This window comes from Chiloscyllium punctatum, chromosome 48 (assembly GCF_047496795.1).
Source record: "Chiloscyllium punctatum isolate Juve2018m chromosome 48, sChiPun1.3, whole genome shotgun sequence".
In the NCBI taxonomy this organism is placed as follows: Eukaryota; Metazoa; Chordata; class Chondrichthyes; order Orectolobiformes; family Hemiscylliidae; genus Chiloscyllium; species Chiloscyllium punctatum.
The window spans coordinates 53,484,289-53,509,090 of NC_092786.1; the positions used below are offsets into that span (position 1 = coordinate 53,484,289).

Genomic DNA, 24,802 nt, shown 5'->3' on the forward strand with positions numbered 1-24,802 from the left:
ATGCAAGATACTCATTTAGTATCTCTCCCATCTCCTGTGGCTCCACACAAAGGCCGCCTTGCTGATCTTTGAGGGGCCCTATTCTCTCCCTAGTTACCCTTTTGTCCCTAATATATTCATAAAATCCCTTTGGATTCTCCTTACATCTATTTGCCAAAGCTATCTCATGTCCCCTTTTTGCCCTCCTGATTTCCCCCTTAAATATACTCCTACTGCCTTGATACTCTTCTAAGGATTCACTCGATCTATCCTGTCTATACCTGATATATGCTTCTTTCTTTTTCTTAACCAAAACCTCAATTTCTCTAGTCATCCAGCATTCCCTATACCTACCAGCCTTACCTTTCACCCTAACAGGAATATACTTTCTCTGGATTCTTGTTATCTCATTTATGAAGGCTTCTCATTTTCCAACCGTCCCTTTACCTGCAAACATCTGCACTCAGTCAGCTTTTGAAAGTCTTTGCCTAATACCGTCAAAACTGGTCTCCCTCCAATTTAGAACTTCCACTGTTAGATCTGGCTTATCCTTTTCCATCACCTTTTTAAAAATAATAGAATTATGGTCTCTGGCCCCAAAGTGCTCCCCCACTGACACCACAGTCATTTGACTTGCCTTATTTCCCAAGAGGAGGACAAGATTTGAACCTTCTCTACTAGGTACATCCACATACTGAATCAGAAAATGTTTTTGTACACACTTAACAAATTCCACTCCATCTAAACCCCTATCATTATGCAGTCCCAGTGTATGTTTGGAAAGTCAAAATCCCCTACCATAAAACCATCCTATTATTCTTACAGATAACTGAGATCTCCTTACAAATTTGTTTCTCAATTTCCTTCTGACTATTAGGGGGCCTATAATCCGATCCCAATAAGGTGACCATCCCTTTCTTAGTTACACCCAAATAACTTCCCTGGATGTATTCCCAGGAATATCCTCCCTCAGCACAGCTGTAATGCTATCCCTTATCAAAAATGCTACTCCCCACCTCCCCCCTCCACCCCTCTCTCTCCTGCCTCCCTTTCTATCCTTCTATTTGTATCCTGGAACATTAAGCTGCCAGACTTGTCCATCCCTGAACCACATCTCTGTAATTGCTATGATATTCCAGTCCCGTGTTCGTAACCATGCCCTGAGTTCATCTCCTTTACTGTTAGGCCTCTTGCTTTGAAATAAATGCAGTTTAATTTATCCACCTTGTTCTCTGCTTTGTTCCTGTATGCCGTGACTGTTTGACTCACTCCTTTTCCCAACTGTACCAGTCTCAGATTGATCTTTGTCCTCACTATCTCCCTGGGTCCCACCCCCGACTTCCACCTTACTAGTTTAAATTCTCCCGAGCAGCTCTAACAAATCTTCCTGCCGGTATATTAATCCCCTTCCAATTCAGGTGCAATCCAACCTTCCTGTACAGGTCACTTCTACCCCAGGTGAGATTGCAGTAAACCAAAAATGTGAACCCTTCTCCCCTGCACCAATTCCACAGCCATGCATTCATCCGTTCTACCTTCCTATTCCTACCCTCACTAGCTTGTAGCACCGGGAGTAATCCAGATATTTCTTCCTTTAAGGACCTCGTTTTAAATTCCTGCCTAACTTTCTATATTCTCCCTTCAGAATCTCATCCTTTTCCCTTGCAATGTCGTTCGTTCCAGTGTGTACAATGAGCTCCTGCTGGTCCCTCTCCCCTTTGAGAACATTCTGCACTCTCTCCAACATATCCTTGAAACTGGCACCAAGGAGGCCACACACCATTCTGCTTTTTCGCTGCTGGTCACAGAAACCTCTGTCTGTGCCTCTGACCAGAGAGTCCCCTATCACAATCAATCGCTTGGAACCTGACATACCCCTCATTACATTAGAACCATTCTTGGTACCAGAAACTTGGTTGTTCGTGCTACATTCCCCTGAGAGTCCAACACCCCTTACATTTTCCAAACCAACATACTGTTTGAGATGGGGATAGCCACAGGAGACTCCTGCACTACCTTCCTACCCTCCTACCTCTCCTGGAGTAAATCCATTTACTTGACTGTATCTGTGGCTTTTCTTCCTTCCAATAACTGCCACCCATCACACCCCCTAGCTCTTGTAAATTCCTCATTCCCTCTAACTGCCGCTCCAATCAGCCCATGCAATATGATAGGATTTGCAACCAAAGACACTTCCTTCAAACATAATCATCAGAAACATGGAAACTCTCCCTAAACTCCCACATCTGACAAGAAGAGCACATCACTCTACTAAAGACCATCTTTGCTCCTTCACAATCTACAGACCCAGAAAATAGCACCATCTTATTGCTCTTAAAAAAAAACACTGCTCCAGGCTAACTTAGTACTTATGACTTATATTTTTAAAATGTAGTCAAAAGACAGCTCACATGATATCAGAAAAGGATTGGAAACACTGGATACTGCAAAGGCTATAGGCCCTGACAACATTCCAGCAACAGTACTAACGACTTGTGGTCCAGAACTTGTTCCTCTCCAAGCCAAGCTGCTCTAGTATAGCGACAACTCTGTACCTCAACAACTTGGTGGAAAATTGTCCAGGTATATCCTCTCCATAAAAAGCAGGACAATTCCAATCCGGCCAATAACCGCCCCATCAGTCTCCTCTTGATCATCAGTAAAGTGATGGACGGTGTCATTAACAATGCTATCAAGCAGCACCTGCTCAGCAACAACCTGCTCAGTGTCGCCCAGTTTGGGTTCTGCCAGGGCCACTCAGCTCCTGACCTCATTACAGCCTTGGTTCAAACCTGGACAAAAGAACTGAATTCCAGAGGGGAGGGGAGAGTGACAGCGAGGCCGCATTTGACCGAGTGCGGCATCAAGGAGCTATTCCAAACAGGAATCAGTGGATGTGGGGGAAATGTGTCCACTGGTTTGAGTCATATCTGGCTCGTAGGGAGGTGAATGTGATCGTTGGAGGTTAGTTTCTCAGCTGTAAGAGACTTCCACAGGAGTTCCTCAGGGTAGTGTCCTAGGTCCAACAATCTTCAGCTGCTACATCAATGATCTTCCCTCCACCACAAGGTCAGAAGTGGGCATGTTCACTAATGATTGCTCAGCACCATTGGTGACTCCTCAGATACTGACGTACTCCATGTTCAAATGCAACAAGGTGTGGACAATATCTAGGCTTGTGCTGACAAGTGCAAGTAACATTCAGGCCAAACAAATGCCAGGCAATGACCATCTCGAATAAGTCACAATTTAATCACTGCCCCTTGACGTTCAATGGTGTGACCATCAATGGGCAATAAATGCTGGCCCAGCCAATGACGCGCATATCCCACGAGTGAATGGAAGAGAGAGTCTGCAGGGGCTGGAGTATGTTATTCCCCATTTAACATCATCTTCATTTAGTCCCTCCCTTGTTTTCCCCAGATTTTTGTTCTTTTCTGCCTGTGCTACTTGTTAATTGTTTGTTTAGTTGGTCATTCGGGTGAGGTGGTAGTGGGTTTGTAAAAAAGAAATCCAAAGAGAAACTTGTATAACAGAGGTAGAGAATGTAGGCAGGTGTTTGTAAAAATGTCTTTGGTAGTGCTATGGCTGATACCCAGTGACGTTGTATGAGGAGAGATTGAGTACATTGGGCCTAAACTCATTGGCGTTTAGAAGAAGGAGAGGTGACCTGATTGAAACACTCAAGAACCTTAGGAGACTTGACAGGGTAATTGTGGAAGGGTTGTTTCTCGGAGAGGACCAGAGGGCAATATCTTAGAATAATGGGCCACCTGTTTAATAGAGATGAGGGTGAACTTCTTCTTTCAGAGGGTAGTGAATCTGTGGAATTCTTCACCACAAAGGGCTGTCAAAATTGGGTCATTAAATATGTTCAGAGCTGTGACAGACAGAGTTTTAACCAGTAAGGGAATCAAGAGTTACAGGTAAAAAAACAGGAAAGTGGATTTGAGGATTATTAGATCAGCCACGAACTCATTGAATGGCGGAGCAGACTTGATGGGCTGAATGGCCATTTCCGCTCCCATGTCTTCTGGCCTCAGTAAAAGATTGGTGTCTGCACAATCTGACTTCAAAATGAGTTAAGAACCGACATTAGGTAAATTAGGACATTAAGTTTTTATCATTCCTTTATGAGTCAAAATCTTGGAACTCCCTGCCTCACTGAATAGTGCAAGTCCCTTTACCCAACGGATGGTTACGGTTATAGAATCCCTACAGTGTGGAAACTGGCCCATCAGTCAAACAAGTCCACATTGACCCTCCAAAGATTATCCCACCCAGACCCATTCCCTCTCCTATTCCTCTACATTTACCCCTGACTAATGCACCCAACCGACGCATCCTTGAACACCATGGGCAATTTATCATGGCCAATTCACCTGACCTGCACATTTTTGGACTGTGGGAGGAAACCGGAGCACCCGGAGGAAACCCACACATACATGGGGAGAACATGACTGCACCTCAAGGTGTTAACTCATCATCTGCTTCTCAAAGCAAACCAGGGATGGGCATCAAATGTTGGCTTAAGCAGTGACACTTACAACCCATGAAGGAATGGATAAAAATAATCTCTTCTTCAACAGTTTTGACTGAAGTCTCTTCCACCACCTGCTGAAGCAGTGCAGACCCAATCATAGCAACGTAACTATCCTCACAAGCAAACCAACAGCAAAAGGTACCACCAAAATGGCCGATCTCACTCACCCTTCTTGGCACTATCATGGAGATGGGTTCAATTATTCCTTTCAGCGTGACCAGCTTATAAAACCTGAACACCTCACAGATGGAGACATCCAGCCCATGTTTTGGCATCACACCTGGAACATGTACAAAGCACCAGTCAGCAAATTCACATCTCTCTCAAATAAAAACAAAATACCGTGGAAGCTGGAAATCTGGAACCAACACAGAGAATGCTAGAGAAACCCTGCAGGTCTGGCAGCACCTGTGGAGAGAGACAGAAAGAGAAAAACACAGACTTAATGTTTCGAGTCCTGTTTGACTTCCTCAGAGCAGTTCTGAAGAAGGGTCAGACCAAACTTGAAATGTTAACTCTTTTTCTCTTTCCCTTGATGCAGCCAGACCTGCTGAGTTTCTCCAGCATCTTCCGTGTTTGCTTCACATTCCTCTCAAACTGAATGAACATGAGAAACCTGAACCTCCCCTTGCAGGAAGGTCACTTCCCATAAAATGGCCCATGGATCCAAATGGAACAAATTGGGACAGCTTCATTTTGGCAGTGCCTTTCCCTAGTTTTCTTTTCCGGATTGCTGACTAATGGTCAGCACCTTTATAATGAGCTTCACTACCTTGAGCTTTGCTCCAGTGCTGGTGCTGAGGAGTGTTTGTTTCTGCAAAACAGTATCATTTTGAGCTACTTATGTGAGGATACACTGGCTGTTGTCTGAAATACTGTTTGTGATGGTACAAAGTTACTAACAGTACATTTTAGGTGGTTTAGTTACTAATTGTCTGCTTGCTGCCATATCATGCATCCTTTAGGTACAATCTTGGGGTCATATTTAGAGGTGTGTTGAGTTAAGGGAACAGTGTACTTTTTTAAAATATGTGTTGATCAAGGAATGCTCAGCAGAAGCTTGGACTAATCACTATTTTATTGGGCAGTACATTACGATCCCAGCTGATGTTAATACTGGAAAAGTTAGAAATCTGGCTTGAGAGACCCCCAACTTTGTTTCTTTCTTTTAAAAGCCATGCAAGTTAATTACTGAACATGTTCATAAGAATCTGCCAGTGTACATTTAATGCAAACAATGAAAAGTTCATCAAGCAAAAAAATGATGAGCTATAATTGCACTACACAAAATGTTGGAAAAGTTTCTGTACAAATACCAGTAAAAGAATTCAAACTTCACACTATTCCTTCTATCCCAGCAAGATCCTTACAAATAGCAAATCCTGTGAAAATTCATTACTTCAAATCTAAGGGTTTTTGATCAGGCTGACAATCAGTTTCCTTCTGGTAATTTTTTAAACATCCACTCATTCATTAGCTGGTATCTGTCTCTGAGACACCTAAAATTGCAAATTAAACTCACTACTGCTTTAACTCCAGGGTAAACACCAGTTCCCTAAACACAGTTTTCAGCAGTCTTGCCTGATTTCTTTCAAGAGCGTTTATACCTTCTCCCTCCTACCTCTACTCTCTGGTACAGCCACATACTGACTTGCTGATATTTCTAGATGTTTCTGTACCTCTCTGATCCTCCTCTCACTAGCCAACAGCACAGTTATTTTTTCTGCCTGTTTTTCTTCCCCTAATGAATGTAAAACCTGTCTTGAGTACAATGTTACAGATTTCCCAGCTCCAAGCCCACAAAACTCAACTAAGCCATATCTCGCCCTTCTTAACAAATGAAGATATAAAATATGCATTCATTCCAAAGTTGATCTTAACAAATGGGGAATTATGGCTGGAGGTCTGCTCCAGGTCATCACAGATGTCCGAGGAGAAAGTGAGGACTGCAGATGCTGGAGATCAGAGCTGAAAATGTGTTGCTGGAAAAGTGCAGCAGGTCAGGCAGCATCCAAGGAACAGGAGAATCGACATTTCAGATAAGCACTTCTTCAGGAAGGGCTTATGCCCGAAACGTCGATTCTCCTGTTCCTTGGATGCTGCCTGACCTGCTGCGCTTTTCCAGCATCATAGATGTCCCACCTTTTCAACCTCTGAGACGTAGTGACCCTTAGGTTAAACCACCACCAGTCCTGCCTCTCTCTCTGTCTTTCTCGCTCTCTCTCTCTCTCTCCCACTCTTCTCTCTCTTTCTCTCTTGCTCTCTCTCTCTCTCTCTCTCTCTCTCTCTCTCTCTCACTCTCCCACTCCCACTTTCTCTCTCTTTCTTTATCTCACACTCTCTCTCATGAGAGAGCAGCCCTGTGGTCCTCTGGGACTATAGTCACTTTACCTTTCCGTTCCAGCATTACTGGACAATGGTGACTGGTCCCATTAGCAGCCGTGGAAGAGCATGCCTCATTTCCATCGATATCAATCACAAACACATCTGATATAATCGGTACCAATGTAAGATCTTACCCATCCCTTTTTGTGGAGCAGGGGAACGATATTCCATCAGGTAGTGAAAGTACGGTTTCTCCGTGCTAATTTCATAATATCTAATGTTGCCATCGCCCTGTGAGAAAGGGAAAAGGGTTACAGAAGTTAAAAAGTGTGTTGGGGTGGAAGGAAGGTTTTCACTGTGCACTTTGACCTGTCGGATTAATGTTGCCCCACCCTGTCTCCATCATTGTGCCTTCAATTGGCAGTGGATTCAGGTCACTGCGTTGAAAATGAGCCTTTGTCAGCACTGCGTGTCTCTGTCAGGATAGAACAAAAAACCAAGGGTGTGAACAATGGGAATGGTGTGGAATAGGGAGGCCGTTCAGCCCTCACACTGCCTGCTATGTCATCCATTTACATCAAGGATGATTTCCACCTCATGTTTGCTCCATATCCCTTGGTACCCTGACTTGACTAAAATTTATTAAGCTCATAGTTAAAATTTTCAGTAGACCTTCGGTATCTGCAGTTTTTTGAACATAGAACGATATAGCACTGGGACAGGCCATTCAGCCCACCATGACTGTGCTAACCATGATGCTGTTCTAAACTAATCCCATCTGCCTCCATGTGGTTCCTATGCTCTGCCTGCTCTTGTGTCTGTCTAAATACCTCTTAAAAGGGACAGGAGCAACTCCTCTCATGGTTCTTGAAGGAATGTGAAGTCTATTTGAGAGAAGGGTATTTAATGGGCCAGGCCTTGGAGAAGATAGTTTCAGATTCACGCTATCCTTTGTTTGAAACATGCTTCCTGATTCCCCTTATGGTTCAGATTTTGAGACTTTTGTTTCTTGACTCCACAACCTGTGGAATTTAGTCTCTGTACCTTCCCAGAAGACTCCTTTCCTGCATTGTCCGAGGTCACCACGAAGGTCCCCTTCACTTCTTCACTTCGCTTCTGAACCCACCCTTCATTGGGGAACCTCAGGTTAAAATCAACTAGGCAAAAGTGGGTACCGCCGATGCTGGAGATTAGAGTGGTGCTGGAAAAGCACAGCAGGTCAGGCAGCATCCACGGAGCAGGAAAATCGACATTTCGACAATGACAAAGCGACAAGTCCTTCATCCTGATTTTCCTGCTCCTCGGATGCTGCCTGACCTGCTGTAATCTTGAACCTCAGGTTAAACTCACTCCCAGTCCTCTGTCTCCCTCTCTCTCTCTAATGAGAGAGCAGCCCTCTGGGACTATGGTGCCTTTAATTTATCTTTAAAATGGCAAAGTTGAAGGCGTAGTGTGCGGTATCACATGATGTTATCTTAATAATAGCACCTCTATCTATATTATAATTTCTGTTAAATGATTAATAATTTACCTTTCCAGCTAAGTAAAGCATGTGGGTATCAACATCATAGAAGGGAAACAAGAGCCCGGAGAGCCCATCGATTTCCTCCTCCTTAATTGGCATCGATAAATCTTCCTAAAGAAAGAAAGGGGAGCAGAGGTAAATAAAGACTTTGCATTTATACTGCAGGGTCTGGTAGCACAGTGGTTATGTTACTGGACTATTGATCTGGAAACATGGGTTCAATTCATTTACTTAAATATACAAGAACTTAAATAGTTAATGTCAATGAGATGACTCGACTTAAATATCCATCTGATTCACTAATGTTCTTCAGGGAAGGAAATCTGCCCTTCTTACCTGGTCTGGAAATGCAACAGCCAATTTACTCAAAGGAAGTTCTCCTAAACAGGAAGTTATGAACTGCATGTTGATGGCGCTGTTTGATAGAGAAAGCTCGGTCGAAAGGAAGGTAGACAAGCATGAGGCTGGAAGAACACAGCAAGCCAGGAAGCATAGGAGGTGGAAAGGTCAACCTTTTGGGTGTAACCCTTCTTCAGGTCAAAAGGAGGGAGAGGCAACTCATCTGATGTCCACCATCATGTGCCCATTATTGGCTTGTTAAGAATTCTTAAGGAGTTGGGCACAATTCATCTGTACTGCCCACTCTTCAGCCCTTGGATTTTATCCATTGGTGGTCAGTTTAACTTAATCCCATTAAAATCTAACTAAAAAACACTGATCTTCAGGGTGTGACTGTCATTATTAAGGCTGGCATTTATTACCCACCTTTAGAAAATGCAGTTGGAGTGTCAGTCTGAATCCGTGCTTGGTGGTTTTGATATAATTAATGGTTTGTTTAGACAATTCTGTGGACATGTAGCAGTCAAACACTGTGGTGTGATGCTGAGGTTAGTTATAGACGAGAGTGGGTCTGGACAGCAGATTTCCTTCACTAAAGGACATTAGTGACCAGATGAGAGGACAGTGGTTATGAAATAAACCCTTCCAGGAAAGCAGACAACCACAGCTGGTAACTCTAACCCTCTTGTTGTTTGACATTAGTGATGAGCAGTTGTTTTGCAGTACACTTTATGTTTGATACCATCCATCACCTAAAGCACAGAGACCCTCACCCCTGCTTGAATTTTCAAGATCCTAAAGGCTGGCGATATTTTGAGGGACGTGTTCTTATCTGTACTGACCTGATCCCAGAGAGCAATCTGCCTGGTGTTCCACCTGGACATGCCTGTGGTGAGCAGTCTCTTTGAGTTCCCCAGGATCACCACTCGGTTCACTTTGTGATTCTTGCAATTTGCTTCCTGCAGTGACAGAGCAGATCAACACAGACACAGAATACAGCAACATGAATTAGCATTTGGCTAATCATCTAAGTCAATACACACAGTACCCTCTCCATACCCTCAGATCTATTTCCCCTCAGAACTCCTTCTTGAAGATATTTAATATTTTGGCCTCAACCACACTCCGTAGCTGACCAGTCTCTGGGTGAAGAAAGCTCTCTTTGTCTCACTCCTAACTGGCCAACCCTGTATCCTTAAACTCTGACCCCTGGTTCCAGACTCCTTGGTCATTAGGAACATCTTTCCTAGAGTTACCCTGTCCAATCCTGTGTCTGACATTGTTCATGCCTCTCCAGTCATGTTTCATGTTGACTTGGAGTAAAATAGATTTGCTTTGATGCTCATTAACTCTTTCAGCTGTACCTCATATTGAGTATTGTTGAACAGTGCAGAATAGGAACCAGGAAGGGTTAGTTAGAATAACAGATTCGCTGTCAAATCAGGCACAGAAATAAAAGTAGAGGGAAGAAAGATTCAGCTTGCAAGATAGAAGGGAAAAGTAAGGCTTAAATAATTTAATGTTGGAACGAACTCCAACAGTAATTAAAAGCTGATGAAATAAGACTCCACATTTATAAACATTAATTCTCAGTGCCAGAGATATTTTGGCAATAATTGAATTTTACCACATTAAAATGGATACCTACACTAAAACAGACATTTCCTAACTCACTGCAGCAACCTCAGTCTATATCTATGATGCCAGTACGAACTGTGTGCTGTTCAGTACATTTTAATGGGATCCAGACCTTGAGATGCCAGTTCTGCACAATTTACTCGTGGTTCATCTCAGCAGTAACTTTAGATTTTTATGTTTAACAGTGTATTTTCACTCTGCAGCCATTGCTGGATGACTTTTGTTTAATTAATGAAAAACACCTTCCACCTCAGCATTATTTTATAGTTAGTTCTGATCTAATAATTTCTGCTGCTGCCTCTGATTGTTTTTCCTGTTAAATCACACAGAGATATCATAGAAGTTATCTTAGAATCCCTACAGTGTGGAAACACGACCATTTGGCCCAACAAGTCCACACTGACCCTCCAAAGAGTTACCCACCCAGACCTATTCCCCTACATTTCCTCTGACTAATGCACCTAGCCTACCCATTCCTGAACTCTGTGGGTAACTTAGCATGGCCAATCTACCTTTGGACTTTGGGACGAAAACCAGAGCATCTGGAGGAAACCCACTCAGACACAGGGAGAATGTACAAACTCAACAAGAAAGTCGCCCGAGGTGAGAATTGAACCCGGGTCCCTGGCGCTGTGAGGCAGCAGTGCTAACCACTGAGCCACCGATATATGAAAGATTAAAAAATGCACAGAGCCTTGTGAGATGAGTGCAGAATGCTGAACTGCTGCATCAATGCTATAATCCTAACTCTGTTAGAGACAAAAAAATGCTGGAATCCAACGCAGCATCAGGAGGCTGGAAGAGCACAGCAAGGCAGGCAGCATCAGGAGGGAGAGGAACACAGCAAGGCAGGCAGCATCAGGAGGGAGGGGAACACAGCAAGGCAGGCAGCATCAGGAGGGAGGGGAACACAGCAAGGCAGGCAGCATCAGGAGGGAGAGGGACACAGCAAGGCAGGCAGCATCAGGAGGGAGAGGGACACAGCAAGGCAGGCAGTATCAGGAGGGAGAGGGACACAGCAAGGCAGGCAGCATCAGGAGGGAGAGGGACACAGCAAGGCAGGCAGCATTAGGAGGCTGGAGAAGTTGACACTTCGGGTGTAACCTTTTTTCAAGACTGGGGGTTGCAGTAGGGGGAGCTGCAGATAAAGGAACTGGGGGAGGAGAAAGGTGATGGGTGGGGAGAGGGGCAGAGTGATGAGGTCGTTTTAGGTGAATACAGGTGGTAGGTGCAACCTGGTAAATCCATGGGAAGAGTGAATCTGGTCGGTAGCTGGAAGGAGAGGTCGGTTTGAGGAATGGAAGGGAAGGGGTGGGGCTAGTTAAGGGAGTTGGGGGATGGGAAGGGAGGCTGTTTGAAATTGGAAAACTCAATGTTGAGTGCTCCAGGCTGTAGGCTGCCCAGGCAGAAGATGAGGTGTTAGTCCTCCAATTTAGTCCTCACTTCAGCCTGCAGTTCCACTTAGCCTTTCTCCTTATGATGTAGACTCAGTTTTTCTGCTTTAAAGGACACCTTTTGAAGGGTCTGAAGTGTAATATTGACAAGTTTTTACACAGATACAGACTGCAGCCTCTAACAAGTTAACACTGCTGAAAGGCATCAAGGAGAAATGACTAACTGAGCCACGTCTGAAATTTGAGCTGTCTTGTGTAGTGCATTATTCATGGTGTGATGGGAATGGAGATACCAAACGGCAGTTTAAATATTTAATTCTGAAACTTATCTATGTTGCTTGTTCTGCAAAAATCGAGCTCATCAAGAATAACATCCACAGTTTGACCTCACATTCAGTGCTTGGGGGTGAAATCAGATCCTCAGGAAATGTGGGCGAAGATACCAAGCTCCCTGTCTCTCTGAGCCTCCAGTGATCTTGGGCGGTGACCTTGATCCCACCGGCCTCTCTATGACCTGCGTGATGTTTGAATCACTCCTTCATGGACTTCTCTTCTGCCTTTCTAACTTGCTGACTCATTCAGATGGTAACGAATATCACAGGCAGCCTCACCAATAGCTCAACATGCCAGTGTTGTATTGCTGTGTTAAGTAACCTGCTGTATATTCTCAGGTAACCTCACCTCATCTTAAGCTGCACTACCTCTACGCATTTCTGTCCAATGTGTTACTCCCCAGTAACCCCTATCTTGGCTAACACCTACTTGCTTTTCTGGGTAGGGTTGTCAGCTCTTGGACAGAGTCCTGTTGCTTTAATCACATGCTCCTCCCAATCAAACAGCCCTTTTCACACATCTCCAATATCTTTATCTTCAATAAATGATGGAAGATTAAAATGACATGAAAGATTATCCAGGAAATGCAAGATCATAGAAAAGAGGTTAAAATCAAGTCTGCCATGATTTTGTTGAACAGTAGAGCCACCTTAAAGGACCAAGTGGCCTACTCTAGTTCATCATTCACACTTTCATAAATTACATTTAAAAGGAAATTGATTTCTTCTCCAGGTGTCGTTCACTGGAGATTAATCTGTAATTTCCAGAAACTACTGTAGGGTTCTCCCAGACCTCTCCTGCTTCAGATCTTTAGTCCCCATCCTTCTCCTTCAACCCTGCTGTTGTGTTCAATGGTTCAACTGTTCGATGTTCGCTTTTGAGTCTGGTACCCGATCTTTGCGCTGTGCTTGATTGGTTAAGCCTGGGTGATGACTCAGAGATTGAGTGGACATAGAAGCTGCTAGAAAGTAAAAACTGAGCTTTAAGCCCAATTCCCAGTGACAGATAGTCCTGAAATTTGGTTCTTTGTCCTGTATCCCAGTATTGTTTAAGCTAACTGTCAGATTTCCAACCCATTTACAAGCTTCTTAGCATTTCAAAGGGAATTTGTGTATTTTTACTTTAAAACTGAAATTACAGGTTGACATAATGAACTGTTCAGGTTGGTTTGATGTTGTAACTAGAAGCTGTCATCACACAGGATGAGTTCATCCAAAGTCCAAAGATGCTGGGCAAGTTGTTGAAGGGAATCCTGAGGGATAGGATTTACATCTATTTAGAAAGGCAAGGATTAGATTACTTACAGTGTGGAAACAGGCCCTTCCACCCAACAAGTCCACACCGACCCTCTGAAGAGCAACCCACCCAGACCCATTCCCCTACATCTACCCCTTCACCTAACACTACAGGCAATTTAGCATGGCCAATTCACCCTAACCTGCACATTTTTAGACTGTGGGAGGAAACCGGAGCACCTGGAGGAAACCCAGACAGACACGGGGCGAATGTGCAAACTCCACACAGACAGTTGCCTGAGGCGGGAATTGAACCCGGGTCTCTAGCGTTGAGAGGCAGCAGTGCTAACCAGTGTGCCACCATCCAGAAATATATATATACTAATTAGTCAACTTGGTTTTGTGCATGGGAAATCATCGCTCAATAACTTGAGTGAGTTTTTTGAAGAAGTAACGAAGAGGACTGATGAGAGCAGAGCGGTGAATGTGATCTGTATGGACTTTGTTAAGTATCACATAACACAAGGTTCTAATCCAACAGGTTTATTTGAATGGCCTTCAGTAAGGCTTTCGACAAGGCTTCTCATTGTAGACTGGTTGGTAAGGTTAGATCACATGGAATACAGGGAGAACTAGCCATTTGGATTAAGAACTGGCTCAAAAGGTAGAAGACAGAGAGTGGTGGTGGAGGGTTGCTTTTCAGACTGGAGGCCTGTGACCAGTGGTGAGCCACAAGGATCAGTGCTGGGTCCACTACTTTTCGTCATTTATATAAATGAATTGGATGTGTGCATAGGAGGTATAGCTAGTAAGTTTGTTGATGACGTCAAAATTGTAGGCGAAGTGGACGGTGAAGAAGTTTACCTCAGAGTACAATGGGATCTTAATCAGATGGGCAACTGGGGCTGAGAAGTGGCAAATGGAGTTTAATTTAGATAAATGTGAGGTGCTGCATTTTGGAAAGGCAAATCAGGGCAGGACTTATACACTTAATGGTAAGGTCCTTTGGTCCAACTCATCCATGCTGACTAGGTTTCCCTAACTAAACCAGTCCCATTTAATTGAGTTTGGCTCATATCCCTCTAAACACTTCCTGTTCACGTACTTATCCAAACGTCTTTTAAATGTAACTGTACCTACATCTATTGCTTCCTCTCAGCTCATTTCACCCTCAGGTCCCTGTTAAATCTTTCTCCTCTCATCTTAAAAATATGCCCCCTAGTTTTGAACTCTCCCATCCCAGGGAAAAGACCTTTGAGATTCACCTCATGTGTGGCCCTCATGATTTTATAAACGTCTAACACCTCTCACCCTTCTACGCTCCAGTGAAAAAGGTCCTAGCCTATCCAACCTCTCCTTATAGCTCAAACTAGATTTTCCAAAGGGCATTGGTGAACCAAGGGAATGGGTCTCTCCAGTAATTGAAGATGACTGTCCCAGTCACTGTCACTGACTCTGGTTCATATTGTAGATTTAGGAATTGAATTTAAACTCTACCAGTGCCATGGGATTTGATCCTGGGTCTTTGGATCACTATTCCAAAAGCTTGCAGTTTCAAATAAACCTGGGTTCGTTTGTAGGTGGCGGAAATGGCGGAGGATGATGTGATACATTTGGCGCTGAGTGGGGTGGAAGGTTAGGACCAGGGGATTCTGTCCTTATTGTGGTTGGAGGGGTGGGGTTCAAGGGCGGAGGTGCAGCAAGTGGATGAGATGTGCCTCATCAAATGCCTCCATCATTTCCACCACCTACAAATGGACCTCACCACTAGAGATATATTTCCTCCCAATCCCTATCCACTTTCCATAAAGACCATTCCCTCCATGACTCCCTTGTCAGGTGCACGTACCCCACAACCCACCCTCCCCTCCTGGTGCCCTCTCCTGCCACCGCCTCCCTCACCTCCATCCAAGCGACAAAGGAGCCTTCCACATCCATCAAAGTTTCACCTGCACTTCCACATGTCATTTATTGCATCTGTTGCTCCCGATGCGGTCTCCTCTACATTGGGGAGACAGGGTGTCTACTTGCAGAGCGCTTCAGAGACCATCTCCGGGACATCCACATGAATCACCCCCACCGTCCAGTGGCTGAACATTTCAACTCCCCCTCCCACTTTTCAACGACACACAGGTCCTGGGCCTCCTCTGTCATTACTCCCTAACCACCTGACACCTGGAGGAAGAGCATCTCATCTTCCACCTCAGACCCCGCCAACCCCATGGCATCAATCTGGATTTCACCAGTTTCCTCATTTCCCCTCACCCCACTTTATCCCAGTACCAATCCTCCAACTCGCCAATGCCCTCATGACCTGTCCGACCTGTCCACTTTCCTTCCTATCTATCTGCTCCACCCTCCTCTCCCATTATTCCCACCTTCAACTACCTATTGCACTCTCAGTGACCTTCTCCCCAGCCCCACCCCCCTCCCATTTATCTCACCACCCCCTCGGCTCACAAGCCTCATTCCTGATGAAGGGCTTTAGCCTGAAATGTCGATTCTCCTGCTCCTCGGATGCTGCCTGACCCGCTGTGCTTCTCCAGCACCACACTCTCGACTCTGATCTCTAGCATCTGCAGAGATCATCTTCTTCTAATATTCTGGATGAACACTGTTTGAATTCCACTGTGGGCAGGTGGTGGAATTTAAATTCAATAAAAATTCACAATAACATAGACCAGGTAACAAACTATTATTGTAAAAGCCCAGCTGGTTCACTAAGGAACGAAATCTTTACCTGATCTGGCCTCCAAGTGACTCCAGACCACAGCAATGTGGCTGAGTCTTAACTGCTCTCTGGGACAATAAATGCTGTCCTAGCCAGTGATAGCTGCCCCTATAAATAACACCCATCACCCAGATTTGAAACCATGTCACCATTCCTTCGCTGTTGTCAGGTCACAATCCAGGAACTCCACCCCCAATGGAAGGCTGCGGTTCAAGAAGGCAGTTCATCACCAACTTCTCAAGGACAATTAGGGATAGCAATTAGGCACTACCTTATCAGCAATGCCCATATTCTATGACAGAAAAGCCAATGAACTGCCAGTCATTCCTTCACAGGAAGGGGAGAAAACAGATGTTTCAAAATTTTCTGATGGAATTGTGGGTGATCGTGATGAGGTCCATATTGGTTCCTGTCTCTAGTTGCTCTTGAAATGGTTGGTTTTTGAGGCCATTGTTAGGTCAATTAAGTATCACCCACATTGTTGTGGGTCTGGAGTCACATGTAGGCCAGTCCAGGCAAGGACAGCAGATTTCCTTCCCTGTGTTTGTGAACCTGCTGGGATTTTACCAATAGGCAAGCTTTTAATTTCAGAGTTCTTATTGAATTCATTCCTCACTATCTGGTATTCTGGGATTTGAACCTATGACCAAGAACATTCATTTGTGCCTCTACATTCCCCCGAAGGTTTCTGGCTGCTATGAGACTGTCAAAGTCTATGCACGGCAGCTGGAGGTCAACGCATTCACATGCCAATTGCCATGCAGAGGGAACCTCGCTCTGTCATTACTAACTACCACTAGACCAACCTGCCTCGTCAATGATAAACATCATAGTCTCTGGGGGATAAAAAGTGAAGCACTGATGGCTCTGCCTTGCTCAACATGACAATAAACATTAGATTCAAACCTGGAAGTGAGCACCGGTAAAGAAAGCTCATGGTTTGGTAATGGCTTTGAGTATTCTCCCATTCATGTGTCACATTATGAGTCACCAACTATTGAATTTGTTTGTCTTTTACTTATTAAATGTCCTTTCAGGAGAAACGCAAGCATCATAGAGAACTGAGAAATAACCCCATTAGAAACAGGAGCAGGAGGAGTCCCAGTGGTTCCTTACATTTCCTCTGCCATTTAGTAAGATCATGGGTTGACCTTTGACACTCAACTGCACTTACCCACTTGATCTCCACATCCCATGATCCTCCTAAAGTCCAAATGTCTGTATATTCTAAAGTGAAATATACTCACTAACAACTCTCTGGGCAAGAGATTTCCAAATATTCACAACCGTTTTGAGTGAAGAAATTCTCTTCCTCTTTGTTGGAAATGGCTGCTCCTGAAATCCTCTATCACTGGACTTCCTCCTTGGTGGAAACAGTGTCTTTGCAGAATCTTACACTTCAATTAATTTTCTTTTATAAGCTCTCGACTATAAATCATTCTGTAAGGCAACTGGTCTGCCCAAGACCATAGGAAACTATAGAGAGTTGTCAACACAGCCCAGACCATCACACAAACCAACCTTCCATCCACTGACTCCATTTACACTTCTTGATGCCTCGGAAAGGCAGCCAACATCATCAAAGACCCATTCCATCCCAGTTATAATCTCTGCCAACCTCTTCTGTCAGACAGTAGATAGAAAAGCTTAAACACACGTACCAACAGATTCAAGAACAGCTTCTTCCCGGCATTATTAGACTTCTGAATGGGTCTCTCAAATTTCAAATATAATGTTGATCTTGCTTTTTGTGCATCTTCTTATTAGCTGTAACTTTGTATCCCTCACTCTGTTCTATCACCCTGTGATCAGTGTATGCTATGACCTGTTGTACTGCACGCAAAACAGAACCTTTCACTGTACTTAGGTACATGTGACAATAATCATATCAAACCAAATTCTCTCATCCCAGAGAACAATTTTGTCAAAATTCATTGTTCCGTTTGAAGATGAGAATACCCTTCTGTAGATTTAGCAAACACAACTGTGGACTCTCACAAAACATATACCTTCGTAGTATACCTTCACTGGTGGTATAAACATCATTATTCCTATTCCCTTCCTAATCGTTTGCTGCATTTGCATGTTCACTTTAACTGTCTCTTGTACAAGAGCAACTCAATTCCCTCTGAACAGTGATACTTTGCCATTATAATCTATTTTGATTTCTAAGAAATATACAATTTGAGTTGCTGAAAAAAAGACGCATTTTGATAAAGCTTTTCATTTTGCACACATCAGGACAATTTGCAAGAAATACCAAAGTGAAAGGGAAGCAACCTTTTTATACTGAGTGAGAAAAGGGAGTGCAGACTGGTTGGCAAATAGAGGACGTGTTTCAATGGATAATGATGACTGGTAGTTGACCACCAAGCTTTGTTTAAATTTAAACCAAGCAGGTTGCTTTTGATTGGCCAAGGCATTGTAGGAGAAATGAACCAGCGCATGGCTGTCGCTTGTTTTGTTGCGTTGAATCAGGAGTAATGTGTGTGTATATGTTGTCTACAAAGGATTTAAAAGGCTGCCGGATGGGTATATGAATATGAAGGGTTCAAAGGGATATGGGCCGGGTGCTGGCAAATGGGATTAGATTAGGTTGTGATATCTGGTTGGCATGGACAAGTTGGACTGAAGGGTCTGTTTCCGGGCTGTACATCTCTATGATTCTATGACTCTATAACAGAGCAGTGTGTGTAAATATACAACACTTCCAGTATAGACCACACTGCTAGCTTTACTGCGACTGACAATCTTAAACTGGTTATCAGAGGAACTGTTGACACATTAAGGTTTATTTAGCAAATGCTGGACCCTCTGCTTTGAGCTTTGAAACACAAACTGGTTGGACATGGTTAAAACCTTGCTTCTTGTAATGATTAAACTGATCTCCTGTCTGATATAATCTGCCAGTCTTTAGTAAATACTGCCTCTGTATCTAGCACCACAATGGCCTCTCTTACAGTTTTCAAAAGGTTATTCTCCCTTGATTGTGGTATTTCTTGTAAACTGTCCTGACAAGTGCAAGATGAAGAACTTCAACCATCCATTTTCTTTTCAGCAGTATTCAAGATCCGTGCTACCAACAGGCACAATCAATCATTATTTACCTGTAGGACTTTGCCAGCCCGTGGCTCAATCACTCTTAGCCTCTTGTCCTTGCAGGTGGTCGCGAACAGGCTTCCGTCTGTGTTAAAGGACATGCAGAGGATGACATCTGTATGACAGTCTATCATCTTTACAGGCTCGCCTGTTTCCAGGTTCCAGATCAGTATCTTAGGAGAAACAACCAGAGGTAGGCAGAGTGGTTAGGAAGGCGTTTAGCATGCTTGCCTTCATTGCTCAGACCTTTGACTATAGGAGTTAGGACGCCATGTTGAGGCCTCTTCTGGAGTACTGTGTCCAGTTCTGGTCATCCGGCCATAGGATGGATATTACTAAACTGGAGACGGTTCAGAAGAGATTTACCAGGATATGGCCGGGAAAGGACAGTTGAGTTATAGGGAAAGGCTGGATAAACTGGGAGCTCTTTTCATTGAAGCATAAGAGGTTGAGAGGTGACATTATAGAGGCTTTTAAAATAATGAGGGGCATAGATAAGGTGAACGGCAGGTATCTTTTCCTGAGGGAGGTGGATTTCACGACCAGGGAATAAATTTGAAAGTTGAGAGGAGAAAGATTTACAAAAGATGTGAGGGGCAACTTTTTTACACAGAGGCTGATTCATGTGTGGAATGAACTGCCAGAGGAAATGGTGGATGTGGGTACAGTTGCAATGTTTAAAGAGCACATGAATAAGAAATGTTTGGAGGGATTTGGGGCAAGTGCAGGCAGATGGGGCTAGTTTAGTTTGGGATTATGGTCGGCATGGACCAACTGGGCCGAAGGGTCTGTTTCCATGCTATAGGACTCTGTAACACAGTTACATTTTGAGCTGTGTGTCATCAACTCTGTCAATGTAGACAAATGAATGCAGTACCTGAATATAATGAATTTGCAAAAACAAATTACAAGTTCCTTTCTAATCATGTTGCTTCCAGCTGTGGTTTCCCTCAGACTTCTGAATGTATTTATCTGTCATCATTGTGAGACACTTTCAGTATCGGTTATAATTTTAGAATTAGCGACTGACTCTTATCTTTTTTGTACAGTGCCACACCAGCCCTCCCTGGTGGCTGTTTGAACGTGTAAAGATGGTACCTTGCTTTTTCCCGGGTTTATTTTACAGATGTTGTGAGGTTTGCGTGCTCCAAGTAAGAGCTGTCTGTGCAAAAGAAGGATTTGTTTTTAATCTAACACGATGTCAAACCCTTTGGTGTCATGTCAAGAATGATTGAGATTAGAGGAAAGCTGCCTCTACTGTGGCCCCGCAATGTGCCAACACCGGGAGATCATCCCCTACTTCTCAGTTCCACTGACCACATCCATCAGCTATTGTGCCAAGTTGGGATGTAAATTGGTTCCACAAATGCCAATCAAAATGTCCAACACACATTACAGAATAAAACACGACAGGAGACTCTCATGGTGAAAGTCTGCAGACCACACTCTACATTTGGGTTAAATCCCTGAGCCCCAGAACAAGCTTTTACCCTCCTCCAAGGCCTGCTTTCATTTGTGATGGGATCCGTGCACAGTTTCTCATCTTGCTAGTGCTTTTGTCTCCCAGAACCACCCTCAGTGTCTCCACTAAGTCCCTGATTTAATTGTGGAGTGGGTATGGTGACCTACAAACAATGTCTGATACCAGAGAGATTCGAGGCAAAACTCCCACGGCTGCCTCCTCCCCAAGGGGCTGGCGATCGCACTCCACAGAGACATTTCCTCATCAATTATCCATTGGTGGTAAAGCACTCTGTGACCTGGAGGATGTGATAAGCTTTTTGTGCAAGAATGGCCCACATTTATATAGCGCATTTTGCAACATGGGGGTCCCAGAATGCTTTACAACCAAAGGTGTAGTTTTACAGTGGACCTCCTGCTGTAATGCAGGGCACATGGCAACCCATTTGAACACAGAGCTCCCACAAAGTGCAAAGCGATAAATGAGCACAGTCTGATTTCTCTGATATTTGATGAGGGATACCATTGCCTCGGGCACAGGGAGAAATACCCTCCTCTTCGAATAATGCCACAGAATCTTTCATTTCCAACTGAGTGAGCAAACACGGCTTCTGGTTAACATCTCATCTGAAAGACAGCTCTTTTGACAGTGCAGCACTCCGTCTGTACAACTTTCAGTCAACAATGTGACACACAACATCAGTGAGAAGGAGAGAGAGAGAGAGAGAGAAAGAAAGGAAGAGAAAGAGACATAGGGAGAGAGAGAGACAGAAGGAGAGACAGAGAGAGACAGACAGACAGAAAGCGACAGAGACAGAGAGAAACAGAGAGAAAGTGAGACAGAGAGAGAGAAAGGAAGAGAGAGTTAGGGAGAGAGACAGAAAGAGAGATAGAAAGAGAGATGTTGGGGGTGAGAGAAAGAGAGAGAGAGAATGAGACACACAGAGAGAAAGGGAGAGAGAGAGAGAGAGAGATGGACAGATATAGGGAGATACAGAGAGAGAAAGAGAGACACCAAGAGAGACAGAGAGAGACAGAGAGAGAGGGAGACAGAGACAGAGAGAGAGAGAAAAAGAGAGATAGAGAGAGAGATAGAGACAGAGAGAGAGAGACAGACAGAGAAGGGGAGAGAGAGAAAACTCCTGGCCCCCTTTACCTTGTAATCATAACCTGCGCTGAACAAGATGTTATTGGTTGTGGGGTGCCACTCAATAAGGCCAACTCGTCGACTGTGTCCATATAGTTCGAGAACAGCTTCTGTCATGTTCCGTTTCAGCCCACCATCAGGGATCTCCCATAATCTCACCTGCAAACAACAAAATAAATCATTTCAGGCCAAGCACGCAAATATTTCAATTAAAAATGGAAAGCGAAGAATCAAAGTGGGTCCATCCTTGAGATGAATCAGAAATTGCATCATTCCCTGAGGGCAGTGAAACCCAAGGAAAGGTTCTCACACTAGCAGCTCGTATTTCAGTAACCACCCTGTGTCAGGATAATGATATAATGTGGTTAAACTGGTGGGACCCCATACTACAACATAGACCTGTGACCCATCTGATGGCCCACTCTACTAGCTTCCTGTTGCAATAGCTGGCAATTTTATTTTAAAGCATCATAGATTTAAGTCTCATCCTTCCTTCCACATAAAAGCTCACCATGGCAGATTTCCAAACCTTTAATAAATGCTCCTTGACATTCACTCTGGGCTTGTCTCTACCCTATCATCCCTTCCATGCCCCATTTTATAATTCTCTTAGATTTCTGCACTGCTCCAATTTCTGCCTCACCTACAATTCCATTGTTGGTGGATGTACCTTCATTTGCCAGGGTTCCGAGTTCTGGATTTCACCTTCTTCATCCGATCTGTTTCCCCCTCTCCAATCCTCTTCAAAGCACAGAAAATTATCCCTGTTAACTATTGGGCTGAGCATTGGGGTAGCTGGGTGACGCACAGGTTGAGGACTATGCACAAAAGAGCCTGTCAGAAGTGGGGAATAATTTTTTTTATTGTTACAAGTGGCACGGTGGCTCAGTAGTTAGCACTGCTGCCTCACATAACCAGGGTCCAAGGTTCAATTCCAGCCTCAGACGACTGACTGTGTGGGTTTGCTTCGGGTGCTCCAGTTTCTCCCACAAAGCTGTGCAGATTAGGATGGATTGGTCATGGGAAATTGCCCCGTAGTGTCCAGGGATGTTCAGGCTAGGTGGGTGAGCCATGGGGAATGCAGGGTTACAGGGATAGCTGTATGGGTCTGGGTGGGATGCCCTTCAGAGAGTGCGTGTGGACTCAATGGGCCAAATGGCTTGCTTCTACACTGATCCTATTCCACAAGTGCTAACAATCTGGGATGGGCTGTTTGTGAAAGTGGTGGATGAGGAGACAGTCAATGACTTCAAAAGGAAACTGGTTAGGAGCATCTGGGAGATCAACTTGCAAGATCAAGGGGACAGAACGAGGGAAGAGACAAGAGAATCAATTGGATTACCCTGAAAAGAGATGGTATGTGTTCAATGGGCTGAATGGACTCCTATGTCCCAATGACTCTCTGACCTTCAAATTTGGGTCACCTGTTAAGGACATAAGATATACGAGCAGGAGAAGGGCATTTGACCTTCAAACGTAAGTGAAATACCGCAGATGCTGATAATACAAAATAAATTTCAGCAGGATCTGTAGAGGGAGGAACAGCGCTAACTTTTCAAATCTGGTGAGCGTTCTTCACAACCCAAACGTTCTCAGGGGTTCCCCTGAATCCTGCCCCACCATTCCAAAAGATCATGGCGGATGGGGTCCAATACTCAGCTCTCCCTCAATGCCAACTCCTCATAGCCATCAGCTCCCCGATATTTCACAAATCTACCTCCTTTTTCAGCAATCTAGCCCCCACGACACTTATGGATAGAGAATTCCAGACCTCCACCATTCTCTGAGAGAAGAAATTCCGATACATCTCAACTTTACCTCAGTGCCCCCTCATTTGGTGACTATGTTCCCCATTGGTGGAAACACCTTCTCACCATCTTCCCTGTCCAAGCTCCTCAGTGTCTCAATAAGATCACCCCTCATTCTTCCAAACTCTGATGAACAAAGGCCAAAGTTGTTTAGCTGCTCTGGATAAGCCAATCCCTTCATCCCAGGAATCTGTTGGCTAAATCTTGTTGAAATGCCTCCAATGCCAATGTATCCTTTCTTAAATACAGGGACCTTTGAACTTCATGCCAGTCGCTGTAAATACTTCATCTAGAATCTAAAATACCAACACACCCCAGGGTCGGCCCGGACTCGCCAGAAACTGGAGCATCAATCTCCTGGATGCTCACAGAAGTTCACAGGGGCTTTAGGAAAATCTGGCCGTGTCTGATTTTACTTCCTTGGAAACCTCTTACTGATTGTTCAAGAGATATTCCAGATATAAAAATAAAGCAAGGCTGTCAGATAATACACAGCCATTGAGGGTGAGAGGTCAAGTTACAAAGACCCTAGGAATAAATTCAGTCACTTACACTGAAGTGTAAATGCCCCATGTGGGGGCAAATGGCTTGAATCCATCACCTTAGCAACTCTGAAGTGATTGAGGGGGAGAGGGGAGATGAACTGAAATGCACTTACCTACTGATCCCAATGTTCCTGTTGAATACAATAATTAGATTATTTCACAATGGTCTGAGAACTTCCCACAATCTTCAAGTGCTCCATTTTCAATAGCCCTTTGGAGAGGGTCATAAACTAGGTGCAGGAGTGGCCATTCAGCCCTTCTAGCCTGCTCCGTGGTTCTCTATGATCACGGCTGATCATCCAACTCTGTCACCCCCAATGCTTCCATTTCCTCCCCATTCCCTCAGACCGATATCCATCTCCTTCTTCAAAACATTCAATGTTTATGGTCTCGACCACTTTCTGTAGGAGACACTTCCAGAAGCTCCCCACTCTCTGGGGGAAGACATTTTCCCCTCAGCTCAGTCAACCCCAGACCCCTAAATCGTAAACTCCTAGATTTGGACTCATCAGGAACACCCCTCCCCATCCAGTGCTGTTAGGGTTTTTTATCAGATGTTACATTTATTTAGAATCAGCGAATGATACAGAAAATGCCCATCAATCCATCGAGTCGACTATAAATCTACACTGGTCCCACTTTCCCACACTAGGCCCAGGCCTTTGAGTGTTATGACACTCTTCAAGTGTTTATCGCAGTA

The 24,802-nt window shown here is 44.3% G+C and overlaps 1 protein-coding gene across 2 annotated transcripts in view; it reads right to left on the bottom strand.

Annotated features, from left to right (window-relative positions):
- The window catches only part of coro2ba (coronin, actin binding protein, 2Ba), a 187,392-nt gene that overhangs the window by 21,900 nt on the left and 140,690 nt on the right, over positions 1-24,802 (bottom strand). For both annotated transcript variants that reach the window (XM_072565256.1, XM_072565255.1), the window contains exons 4-9: positions 21,759-21,908; positions 19,150-19,314; positions 9,554-9,670; positions 8,379-8,483; positions 7,042-7,138; positions 4,690-4,802 (exon numbers count right to left, since the gene is read on the bottom strand). In XM_072565256.1, the coding sequence (XP_072421357.1) occupies positions 4,690-4,802; positions 7,042-7,138; positions 8,379-8,483; positions 9,554-9,670; positions 19,150-19,314; positions 21,759-21,908 (747 nt within the window). The remainder of the gene's footprint in view (positions 1-4,689; positions 4,803-7,041; positions 7,139-8,378; positions 8,484-9,553; positions 9,671-19,149; positions 19,315-21,758; positions 21,909-24,802) is intronic.